The sequence below is a fragment of the Python bivittatus genome, unplaced genomic scaffold (assembly GCF_059951505.1).
Source record: "Python bivittatus isolate LINGU-HERP-01145 unplaced genomic scaffold, Pbiv_v1 ctg000960_np1212, whole genome shotgun sequence".
Lineage (NCBI taxonomy): Eukaryota > Metazoa > Chordata > Lepidosauria > Squamata > Pythonidae > Python > Python bivittatus.
In genome coordinates, this window is record NW_028277124.1 from 2,107,792 (window position 1) to 2,120,610 (window position 12,819).

The 12,819-nt window shown below is 37.4% G+C and overlaps 1 protein-coding gene across 1 annotated transcript in view; it reads left to right on the forward strand.

The window, feature by feature from the left end:
• The window catches only part of GABBR2 (gamma-aminobutyric acid type B receptor subunit 2), a 312,210-nt gene that overhangs the window by 190,589 nt on the left and 108,802 nt on the right, over positions 1 to 12,819 (forward strand). Inside the window, exons 9-11 of the mRNA XM_088131472.1 lie at positions 225 to 305; positions 1,433 to 1,583; positions 7,875 to 8,007. Coding sequence (XP_087987598.1) covers positions 225 to 305; positions 1,433 to 1,583; positions 7,875 to 8,007 — 365 coding nt within the window. The remainder of the gene's footprint in view (positions 1 to 224; positions 306 to 1,432; positions 1,584 to 7,874; positions 8,008 to 12,819) is intronic.

Consider the following 12,819-nt stretch of genomic DNA (forward strand, 5'->3'; position numbering starts at 1 on the left):
AATGTAATGTTTGTATTATAGTAAATGTACATTATGGTACTAATATAATGCTTACAGTATTGCCAAAACTCAAGTTCCATTCAGCTTCTCTGAGTCATTTCATATGCTACTTTGTCTGTAAGTATAACAAGAACAGGAGAGGTAAAAAGGTAAATATAGTAGCTGTTAGAAATGAAGAAAATGTGAACTGACAGAAACATTTCCAATTGTTTGTTTCTCTGCAGACAAAAAGGAAGTGAAGGTGGGAGAGTATAATGCTATACTTGATTCACTGGAAATCATCAACAATTCCATCAAATTCCATGGTAAGACAGGAATACAGAAAGGGCACATGATTGGTGTATTTCTGTATAAGGCTTAGCTCACAGGCAATACAACACAACTAGAGCTTTTTCTATAGTGCTGCTGGGAAAAGTCCATTGACTGCCTTAAGAAATCTATAGTGATTGACTTGCATTGAGAGATCAATTAGGGGTTTATTGACATTAACTTTTTTATACCACCTTTCCTTGGTGATATGGCTAAATAAGAACTGAGCAAAAAGACACTTTAGAAACCAATAAAGTGAGTTCCCTACCATAGTTGCTGAGGGAAGGGATGAGTCCTCACTAATAGTGATCCTGCCAATCAATGCTAAACATATGAAAAAGTAAATTATAAGAACACTTATTTCCTCCATTAACAATTCAGTGCCCTCCCAGAAATCTAGAGAGTTCTTTTGTTCATATCTGGGAGGTAATACATTCTGACTGGAAAGAGGAGTAATTATCAGAATTAAAGAAGCAAAGAGAATGTACTTTTTGGTTAGGAAGCAGAGTTTTTCTAAAACTCCTCTTAATATTTTCCAGGTGACTTTTAAATCTTTTTGAGAAGTCTTAATCTGGAGATTTAGAGAGAAACCAGAAAGTAGAATAATAATTCTAGTAATTCATGCGAATGTTATTTTAAGTGTTATGCTTATTCCCCACCCCACCCCCCACCCCAATCCCCAGCAGGAAAAAAAATAGGGGCAGTGGCTTTTTAAAAAAACACCGAAAGAAAAATAGGGCTGTTGATTTACAGGCTATATATGCTTTTTTTGTAAATAATGCATGGCAGGATGGCTGAAATCTTGTGAAAATTGCCAAATCTTATTTCAACTTGAGTTATCAGGGTGAATCCACGGACTCTTATGAGATTTGGAGATCTTACAAGATTTCATGTAATGAGATGAGATCATTCAAGTTCTCCCAATTTTGTCCAGTGCCTAAAAAGACTGCAGATTCAGATTCACGAATGCACTGCTCATCAGAGCACAATATATTGGACTTCTGTAGTTTACCTCTGACTTATAATTTCATAGGAGGTAAACATGTTAAAAATAAGGTTGAATATACAAAACTGGGATAGTCACAGATTTACTTATTTACTTTTTTTTTTTTTTACATTTTAGGGAAAGAACCTCCAAAGGATAGAACAATTATCCAAAAGCAACTTCGTAAGATTTCTCTGCCTCTCTACAGTATTCTTTCAGCACTCACTATCTTGGGAATGATCATGGCCAGTGCTTTTTTGTTCTTTAACATCAAAAACAGAAATCAGAAGTAAGTTGTACACTTTAGATCAGGTCTGCCAAAACTTGTATTTATTGGAGGCTGCACTTCTTTGTGTGTGAACCTGGGTGGGAGGCTTCCACCTGATTGTCCACTTCTCCCCATCCAGTTCACTCTAATACTGTAATGTTACATATTTCTAAGGAGACGAGTTCACTCTTACTGAACTCAAGAGGAGTTATTTCAGAGTAAACATATACTGGGTAACACATCATGTGTGTCTTTGATTGCAGTAGATCAAACAGTTTTTTAACTTTCCTCCATTGGAACCTATGTCACAATAATACTTAATTTTGGTTATATTTTTTTTAAAAAATAATTAACAGTACTTTAAAATATCTTTATGTTGAAACAGTTTATTAACTCTTTTCATTCTGTTTGATCAAAAGTAGTGTTTTCTGCTGTGTACTCTTAGCATAATCCCCAGCTAATTAAACCACTGTGTAATATAACAAGTTGTTTAGTATAAGAAATCAAAGATATTTAATCATAATAATACCGATCTGAACTTAATTATAAAGCAAGTAGATAGATTTCTATATTTCTGTAATTTTGTACAAAAATCTGCTTCAGTGATCCTGCCTGAGAGAGTTAATTCTTAAGCTGTTTCTAGACCGAGCCACTTCCAGATTTCTGTATAGTCAAATAATGCATCTATCCCTTAGAGTTGACATAAGGATCATTTTTAAAAGAAGAAATATTATTTTTGTTATCACTGGGGGTCTTACTTACATGTCAGGAGGTGAGTTCACTTGTCATTCTATTTTTACTCTCCTAACAAAGCTGCTGAGTTATGTAAAGTAGTTTGGGAATCTATGATTATCCATATATTGTTGGACTACATATCTTATCATTCATGATCCTTGGTGTCTCAGCCTGACAATCTAAGGATGAATGCTGAAATTTTGCAGCGCTATGCCTCACTCAAATGTCAAACTTTCCTGGATCTTCCTATTTTAACTGGGGTGGTAAAGGGTGATATTGTTGCAGAATATACATTCTGAGCAGGTAGGGTCACTTACAGTATTGATTATGTGATGGCATCTCATAATCTCTTTCAGCTACTTTATTATTTTAGAAGGTGTTTTCCACATAATAATCACTTGCTTTTAACACTGAAATTAATTCTTTAACACACACTTATATTTAGTTATAGATTATTGCCTTGCCAAATTTCAGAACTACTGTATTTAGAACTCAGGGTCTTCTGTAGCATCGTTCTGTAACCCAGTGGCTACATTTTCTGACCAGACATTTGACTGATACCAGGATTTAATGAAATGTGGGATTTTCTATCAAATGTTTATGTCAAGAGACCCAGTGTTTTATTCACAAAACCAAGCCTTGGTTCTTTCAAGAAAATGTGAGGACAAAATATATCTTAATAATGAAGTTCATAATTAACCAAACCTGCTTGCTATAGTTTTGCAAGTAACTGCCAATTACAGTGGTACCTCGGTTCGCGAACTTAATTTGTTCCACCATTCTGGTTGCGAGCCGAAATGGTCGTGAACCGAATCAAATTTCCCCATAAGGTTCAATGTAAAAAAGGTTAATTCGTTCTGACCCCTACGAACGTGGTCGTGAACTGAATTGGTCGCCAACCGAATCAAATTTTCCGATAAGGTTCAATGTAAATAAGGTTAATCCGTTCTGAACCATATGTATTTTTTTTTAACCACAAAAATATGAAACAAAGTACAGTACACTACAGTATGAAAAGAGAGAACACTAACCTTGCTTGAGGCAACACTAAAAAGCTTCACAGCAAATGTCTGTCTGTAACCGCGATCTTGCCCACGTGTCAGAGCAGGGAAGATGGCCGTGGGTTGTGTTCGTCACCCGATGCGGAGTTCGCGAACAGAAGCAAAATTTTGCGAGCGCTGCTGTTCGTGAACCGAATTGTTTGTAAACAGAAGCATTCATGAACTGAGGTATTACTGTACTTATTTACCAGCAATCCCAAGACGGGTTGTTTCATTCCTGCAAATATATGGGAGATGCAATTCTGCTCCATTTTTGTGGGAGATTTGGTTTACATCCTGTGCTAATTTAGATGAGCTACTGGATCAGAAAGTTGACCTGCAAATGATAGAGCAGTCTGATAAGTATAGTTAGTAAGTTTTTTAATTAGTAATTTTCTCCTGTCAGTAAATAGTTAATGCTGACCATTTCTCAGCTCCATGACAATGCGTACCTGGGGTCAGATGCAATTCAAAGGGGACTCTGTCAATTCCCTTGCAAAGAGGGATGAAGCAGAGGTATATTTTAGTATCCTTCCTTTTCAATTTTTACATTAACTCATTGGTTAAATAGCTCACTGATGCAGATCATTCCCCCCCCCACCCCCATTTGTTAATAGGCTTTTATATATTTTATTGTGTGCAGATGATGCAGAGATTCTCACTGTGACGCAAATAGATATGAGAATTGCATTAAATTCACAAGCCAACTTTTTCAAAACTGAACACCTAGATATTGGTAGGATAAAAAAAAACAAAGTTATGGTTTTTGTAAAAAAAAAAACACTATAGGTGACAATTAGCTAGGAATTTAATTTAACAAATAAACCTTTCTAACATTTCAAATGTCAGAGTGCATCCAGAATAGTGTGGTTGCTATTTAAAAAAAAAACAAACCCAAACTGTGTACTGCATACTATTACAACCCTACTGCCTTAGGGGAGACAAAAGTGCTATCCCAGATATTGTAAGAATCCATATTTACTCCGACAGAGAACATGAGAAGCTAGACATCATTCAGTCTAAATTCCTGCCTTCTGTTCTTGCATTTTCCAGATGTGTGTGAAATGCAGAACCACGCTTGGAGTTTTGACGAAAGCATGGATCTGCTTCTTTCTCAATCTTTGGATAAAAGTTGTCTTTGTATTATCAGCATGGCCCCTTTAGAAGATAAACTCTAAACAATAAATTCAAATCTATGTGGAAGGAAATCTTGGTGGAAAAACTCTAGCTTTGACCACTGAAAGGCCAATTAGACAATATAGCTGGCCTTCAGGTTTACAAAGTGGAATTCAGTTTTCAGTGATTCAGTCATTTATATGCAGGATTGGGCTAATAACAGCTTTGCCTTTGTTACCTACTTTTCCTATATCCCAGTGCTGATTTTAAAAGAATTTTCCAGTTAATATTCTGTGTTTTATTTATTTATTTATCACACGTATATAGCCATCCATCTCACAGAACATTACTCTGGATGGCGTATAATAAAAACACATCATAAAAACTAACAATTAAAAAGCATTCTACAATTAAAAACACCAAAGTTACCAATGACAGAGTAGCAGAGAGAGCTATCACGATAGGCAATTCAGCCATCTCACTAATTCATTACTTCCTTGAGAGACCCAAGCCTGATGAGACAACCATGTTTTAAGGGACTTCTGGAAAAATGTCAGGGACAGGGACAGTCTTACTTTGGGCAGAATGATGTACCACAGGACGCAAACTATGGCAGAAAAGGCCCATCTCTGAGATCCCACCAGATGTAACTCCTTCACAGACAGGACTCATAGCATACCTCTTCTGCCTGAACTAATGGGATGGGCAAATGTAATCAGGTGTAGGCAGTCCCTCAAGTAGCCCAGCCCCATGCCATAAAGGGCTTTAAAAGTCAAAACAAGCACCTTGAATTGGACCTGGAAGCAAACTGGCAACCATTGTAGCCCATGGAGCAGAGGTGTGACGTGTGCCATTCTAGAGGCACACATAACTGCCTGTGCTGCCACATTTTGTACCAGCTGAAGCTTCCAAATACTCTTCAAGGGCAACCCCATGTAGAGCATGTTGCAGTAGTCTATCCTGGAGGTGACATGGGCGTGAGTGATGTGAGGAGAGCCTCCCAGTCCAGAAACGGGTGCAACTGGTGCACAACACACAGCTATGCAAAGATCCCCCTAGCCATGACTGCCACCTGGTCTTCAAGCAGGAGTTGTGAGTCCAGGAGGACCCCCAGATTGCACATCAGGTCTATTTGGAGCAGTGCAACCTAATCCAGTACCAAGGATGGCATAGTCCCTGAACCAGAGGGCCCCAAAATCCAGAGCCACTCAGTCTTGCCAGGATTCAGTTAAAGCCTGTTGTTCCCCATCAAGACCCCCACAACTTCCAGGCACCATGATAGAATATCAACAGCATTGCTTAATCTGCCAGGGGCAGAAAGATATAATTGGGTATCATCAGTGTACTGATGATACAGCACCCCATGGTGGTGGCTGATCTCATCCAGTGGCTTCATGTAAATGTTGAAGAGGAGAGGAGAGAGCATTGAACCCTGCAGAACCCCACAAAGAAGGGGCAAAGGGCAGGATCTCTCCTCCCCAATCACCAACAACTGGTATCAACCCCGGAGAAAGGAGGAGAACCAGCACAATACAGTGCCATCCATCCCCAATCCCTGGAGCAGGTCCAAAATGATACCATGGTTGATGGTACTGAAGGTTGCTGAGTGGTCAAGAAGAACAAGGGTAGATGTACAACCTCCATCCCACCCCCACCAGAGATCATCTAAAAGCGCGACCAATGCTGTTTCCATCCCATATCCAGGCCTGAATCCTGACTGAAATGTGTCCGGATAATTTGCTTCATCTAGAGTCCTATGAAGCTGCTGCACAACCACATTCTCAGCCACCTTCCCCAAAAAGGGGAGGTTAGATACTGGGTGAAAATTGTCCAATATATTGGGATCCAGCAATGGTTTCTTGAGGGGTGTGTGTGAACCAACACTTCCTTCTTTAAGGAATGGAGAAACAAACTCCTCACTCAAGGAGTAATTGACCACCACCACTAGAACCCACCCACACAACACTGGGCAGCTTTAGATAGCCAAAAGGGACATGGATCTAAAGAGCAGGTGGCTGAGCTCATAGTCCTAAGGACCCTGTCCACTTCCTCAGTCCAACAAGTTCAAACCGATCCCAGATAACAGGCCAAAATCTGTCCTGGGCATCTCCCTAAGACCTGCAGCAAAACCAGCATCCAACTGAGAACAAATTCGAGTGATTTTGTCCAACAGATGCTGAGCAAATTCTCCCGCATGGCCTTGTAGTAGGATCTCCAAACCCCCTCTATCCAAGAGGCACATGTCAACAAAACAAGGCTGTGGGGTGGCTATCTGTGGATGCAATAAGAGCAGAGAAGTATTGCTGCTTCACTGCCCTTACTGCCATGAGGTAGGCTTTAATAGCAGCTCTAACCAATGTTTGGTTGAGTTTGTCCCTGACTTAGCACCAGTGATGCTCTAAACGTCTCTTGTCTCATTTCATCTCCCTCAATTCTTCCATGAACCATGGAGAATTACAGTATCAACAAGAGGGGAGAGGTTGCATAGATGCAATCTGATCCAAAGCCTTGGCAGCCCTCTTGTTCCAAGCAGGCACCAGGGCTTCAGGTGGACCATGCAGCAGACCAGTAGGAACAACCCCCAGCTCCCTCTGGGTTCATCAGGGTCCATCAGTTGCCGAGGATGGACAGATTAACAGGTCCTGCCTCCCTGCAGTGGATAGTAGCAACAGAGAATCCCATGGTAATCAGGGCATAATCTGACCAGGACAAGGGGGACACTAAAAGTTATATATATTATATACATTATCAGATCAAAGTTTGGACATTTCCAACAGCACAGCAAAGCTCTTGCCTCACAAGTTGTTTGCTGATTAGCATCATTTAAAATGTCCAATTTTGGCAAATGATTCTGTCCTTTTATAGGGTTTTTTTTTTTCCTGTATGTTATTTTGATAACACTGTATGCTCATCTCTTGACCATTTACCAGTTAAGTGTATAGTTCGTTGGTGAGGACTGATAAAGGCTGAAGTGTTTGAAGAACCAGAAGTTATCTCCTCGTAATTTAGAAAAGTTCTTTATGGAACATTACAGGGCTTTTTCTGTGGGTTTTCAAGCCTCTTCACAGAAGACTTTTTATTTAGGAAAACAGTAGTTTCTTACTCTTATTTAGAATAATTATAATGATGGAGTTATATCTAATACATGCACACAATGCAATATAGTATTATATACTTCGGCATTAGTGACATGTCTTATGTTCTGAAGTTGTTGTTGGTTGTTGTTTTGTTTTTCTGAGCCCCTTTTTGTTGTTCTCCCATTAACACTTTGGTTTTTGAAGGAACCGTATCAAGAACAGTACTGCTGACGATGATAAGAGTTGCAGTCTAAAATGTTAAAAGGAGCTAGGCTGATTAACATTGATCTACAAGCATCATGTTGAATTGATTTATAGTAATTGTCTTTTTTCTTCCCCCAAAGGCTGATAAAGATGTCCAGTCCTTACATGAACAATCTCATTATTCTTGGGGGAATGTTGTCCTATGCATCTATATTCCTTTTTGGGCTTGATGGATCTTTTGTTTCTGAGAAAACTTTTGAGACCCTTTGTACTGTAAGTAATTCTGAACCATTTTATACTCTTTCTATAGAAATTTCCTGTACTTTTATCTGCAACTACTTATGCATTTGAAGTTTGAAACACTGCAACTTTAATTAAAGCAACCAATTATTTGGAAAAATGCAGAGGACTTGCACTAACTTTCAATAAAAAGGGTATTTTTTACAAAGATTTAATTTTAGTGTGATGTTAATGGAAGAAGGTGGAAGCATGTGTGCCACAGTGATTTAATGATCTCAGACTGACCACCAATCTATGCTAATGGTATGTGCCGCAAACCATGATGATGCCAAAATAGCAGCACATGCACAGTGACATCATTACACAAATGCCATAGTTATGTACTTGTGTTCCAATGTCTTTTTTTAAATACTTTTTTACAATACTAAAAGATAATACAAACTGTAATCAGAAAGAAAGAAGAGAATAGAAAGAAAAGAAATACAAAGCGCAAAGGAAAAAAAGAAAAGAGAGAAGAGAAGAGAAAAAAGAATATTTAAAGAAGCGATTCCTGATCTTCCTTGCAACAAGTACAAATTAATATTTCCCCAGCCCCTCTGAGACTACATACATAATTCACTTCTTCCCATAACTCCCCCATCCATTCACAAATCCAAAAATCATTGTCATTTCTGTCCAAGTGTTGGCAGAAAGTCCACAAAGGGTTTCCAGAGTTTTATAGAAATAGTTCTTATTTTAACCCTGATCAAACAAGTCAACTTTATATTCCTTTCTTTTGCTTCTGACAATCTTGGTCTTTAATTTATCAAGTTGCTGTCATGGGATTGATTCTCCATTCAAACTTTCTTTCCTCAAAAATTTCTTCAAGGCTTTAGAAACTCTCTTTTGTAAATCCAACAATAAGTTCTTGTCCAGGCCATTTTTCATCTCTTTGTTTATCATTTGTAATTCCACTCTGTTTATCATCTCTGCTTTATAATCTATAGTTTCTTTATTTTCCAATATTTCTACATCAGCTGGGATTTATTTGACCTCTTCGTCCTGCCTGTCTATAAATTCTTCCATGTTGTTCTCTTTCACATCTTTGACTTCTTCTTTAGAATCTTCTTCAAAGAATGCATTTACAGGTGCAGAGATTATTGATGTCAGTTAAGTTATAAGTTTCTCTTCCAATTCTTAAAAAATCCTTTGAAATGTCTCAAGTGTCATACCTTTGTCTGTTATTTTGTAAATTTCACCTTTCTTTGTCCTGCCTGGAACTTTAGTCCCCTCTAATGTCCCATTTCTGTATTCACAAGATCTCAAGTTTCTTTGTTTCTATTTTCAACTTTCAGCCAATGAACTCTTTCCTAACAGATTAAACATTTCATGTTCCCACAAAAATATTGTTTTGTTTAGTCAGTTTTTCCAATGTCTTAGCAAAAGTCCTAATATTGTCTGGTCCCTTACTTCTTTTAAAACTTTCTTAGATTAAATTCTTATTTAGCTTTTTGCCATTTATTTTTTATTCTTTAAATTCCTTAAACTGTTAGTAATTTTTCTTCTCTTTTAGGATGACGTTTTACGCACCAGGTAGCTTTTCAAACTTGTTGTTTGGAAGACCTCTTTTAACTTTGAAATAATTGTAAATCCAAAAGTAAATCCAAAAGCGATTAGAAGGTGAGGTTGGACAAACCCAGTATCCTTAAAGGCTCCACTGCAGTTGATAGCTTTCCTCAACTCCCAAAGTTCAGATCCATGGGACAATCACTTTCTGCAGTCTCCTTGCAAGGAGCAGCCATATGGAGCACACAGGTGGGCGATCTCTCGTCCTCTCCTTAACCAGAGAGGTTCCACTGGATTGAGGTTACCACCGGTCCTTCAGTCACTGCCGCGTTGTTGTCTCTGCTCTTTTGGAGACATCTAGTTAATCATTCCCTCACCCAGAAATCTGCAACTTGTTTTCCAATATCTGATGCAAGTATATAAGCCACAGATTTTGTGTGATGATGTCATAATGTATGTGTCTTTGTTTCTCCTTCCCCTGTATGCCTTTGGTCTTCCTGCAGTCTCTTAAGCAGTTGTTTGAGTAGGAAGCTGGTGCAAACACCCAATCTGAGATTTTCCTTTGCTACACTTCCTTTCTTGAGTTATTTTCACTCTGGTTTATGGATTTTAATCCTGACATGACTTTAATCCAGCAATCCATAGCATATGGAATGCATATCTCTCTCTCTTTTTTCCTAGTGGATTTTAATATTGTGGACTATTGTATTTTGATGAAATCTTGAGTGTAACTGCATAATGTCTAAGGTGGTCTTGGAGAACTATAAATCAATCTATCCCTTTTGACTATTTTGCTGAAGCAGTTTATTAATGTAATTTATTAAGCTTTAAAAAGAAGCGCTGAATTATTATTTTGTATGGATTTCATGTTATTTTTTTCCTATGGACTAATAAGTCTATGACCTTGGAAAGTACAAATCTGGGGAAGATTGCCTAAGCAATGTTTGTTCTAAATGATAACAAAAGTAGTACTATATTAGAGTTCATACTTAATTAGAATACTGTGCTGGTCAAGGAGACAGTAGAGGAGGGAAAGTAGAGAACATAATAAAAAGGTTTGGGAATGGGAAAAGCCTATCAGAACAAGCAAATATTTGTCTAGTGTTATTCTACTAATATATATCTACTAGACATTATTTAGTTTTAGAGCACCAATGTGCTGTTAATATCATTTAAACAGTTGGGAAAAATCTAATAATTGTAAAGTTAAAATTAAAAGGTAAGTATCCAAATGTTAAAATGAAGCAGTTACTCCTCTGAACGGCCTTAATTATAAAGTATGAGAAGAAATTATAGGGGAAACAAAAAATTCTACAGGTAGGAGGAGGAGCTAGGAAGTTAAAAATCAAAAATATTTTTACTGATTTTTTTTTTTAATAAAAATTAGCTGGGAATTTTATATTTGGTTTCCAGTGAATTAATATTTGGAACTTTTATTACTTCATCTGCATAGTTAAGTACTAACTGATGATTTTAGGCATATGTTATTTATGTACTCTCACTTTTGGGCTTTTAAGCCTTCTTAACTGTAATTCACAGCATTATACTGAGTTTTTTTGTGTATGTACCTGTAATTTTATATATCTTTTTAAAAACGTTCCAACTCTGTAGATGAATACCTGTTGAGAAATTCAATCATATAATGACCCTTTTTAGCAGAGGTATTATTTAAGGTTAAGATTATGATGGCAATCTGCTTGTTCCTTATGGCCAAACCTGTTTTATACGCTACCTTAAAAAACAACATTTGCAGTAAGAAAAGTTGATTGAGATTGGTTTTATTATTATCTTGCCTATCTGCCCAAGCAGAACATAAAAATAGGTTCATTCTAAATAAATAAAAACAGTACAATTAAATACATGAAGTCAATTACAATATTTTAATTGTAACACAATTGAGGCACAAATCTGAATAATTTGCTTCATCCAAATGGTTCAGGAACAATTGCAGGTGACTCACACAATTGTGGAAACACACCTCTGGAGACAATTAAGCATTAAGGTACTCTCAGATTGCAGATTTCCTTTTTCAGAAATCTAACCCCCTCTAAGGCAGATTAATCTCCAAAACCAAAGTTTGCTTTCCTACTTACCAATATCCCCATGTCTCATCTGTATTTAATTTCAGCCTGTTTACCATTACCCATCCTATTACTGAACTTGAGGAGAATTCAACAGCACTAGAGTGTAAGTCACTTTTCCTCCAACATCCAGCCTCCTGGATAACCTCTTTCAATGGTTTCATTTAAATAGGAAAGAGTGTAGAAAATAAGATGGCTGTCTGTGGCATAGCATAGGCCAAATTCCAGGGAGTTACACCACCTACTGGACACATCCAAATAGGAAGGACTTCCCAATGCCCAAATGAGCAATCCAGGAAGATATTGTAGTAGGTTATATCAGCAAGAGAACTATTATGGCTACTCCTTCATTCTCAGTTCCGTATCCCAGAGGGAGTAATTTCTCTATTTATTAAGGGTTTTCACCATCATTTCTATATTATACAGATCAGCCAGGGTTCTGTCAGTATTATATACAGGTGGCAGTGGAAAAATATAGAATTGACTTCTTCTCGGATATGGGACTGAGAGCTTTTTGGTCTCAGGAAATAAGGGAATGACCATAATCGGTTTTTTACAAGCTATTGATATGATCTACTTATGCTGTCAAGGTGCCTGGGATGGACTGTTTTAATTGGTTTATGGTTGTTATGGCAAATATAAAATCCTGAACAACAGTGATGAACACTGGACTAAGAAGCCTCAACATGGATATTACAGCTCCAGAACTTGAAATCTAGAGTAATAGAAATCATAGTGGAAGGGAAACTATTAAACACTTAAAATGGTATGCCAGCAGTATCCTGGCCACCCAACCTCAACAATACATAGTCAAAATCAGCAGACTGTTGAATGAAGTTTGCAGTCATACAAATTCAAGTGCTACATTATGACAGCTATATAATAGAAAGAATGGTGCAAATGAGAAACAAGAAAGCAATATCACAATCTTTGGGAAAATCCCAAGATTTGCAATTATTGTGTCAAAATATATGTCAAGGAATGACAAGACTGAAGGAATCCAATTTCTTAACAAGCATGTGTGAATATGAACCTTGAGGATTTTAACTGGATTCAGAATTACAGCCTCAGAAGAATGATTACTGTATTATGATATGCAACTGTAGAAGTTCATTTACATCCCCGTAAATTATGCACAAGATATGTATGGATATGCTTTGCTGGATTAATATGAACTCTTTCCTGGGAAATTGCTGATGAAATGTTTAATTTATTTCTA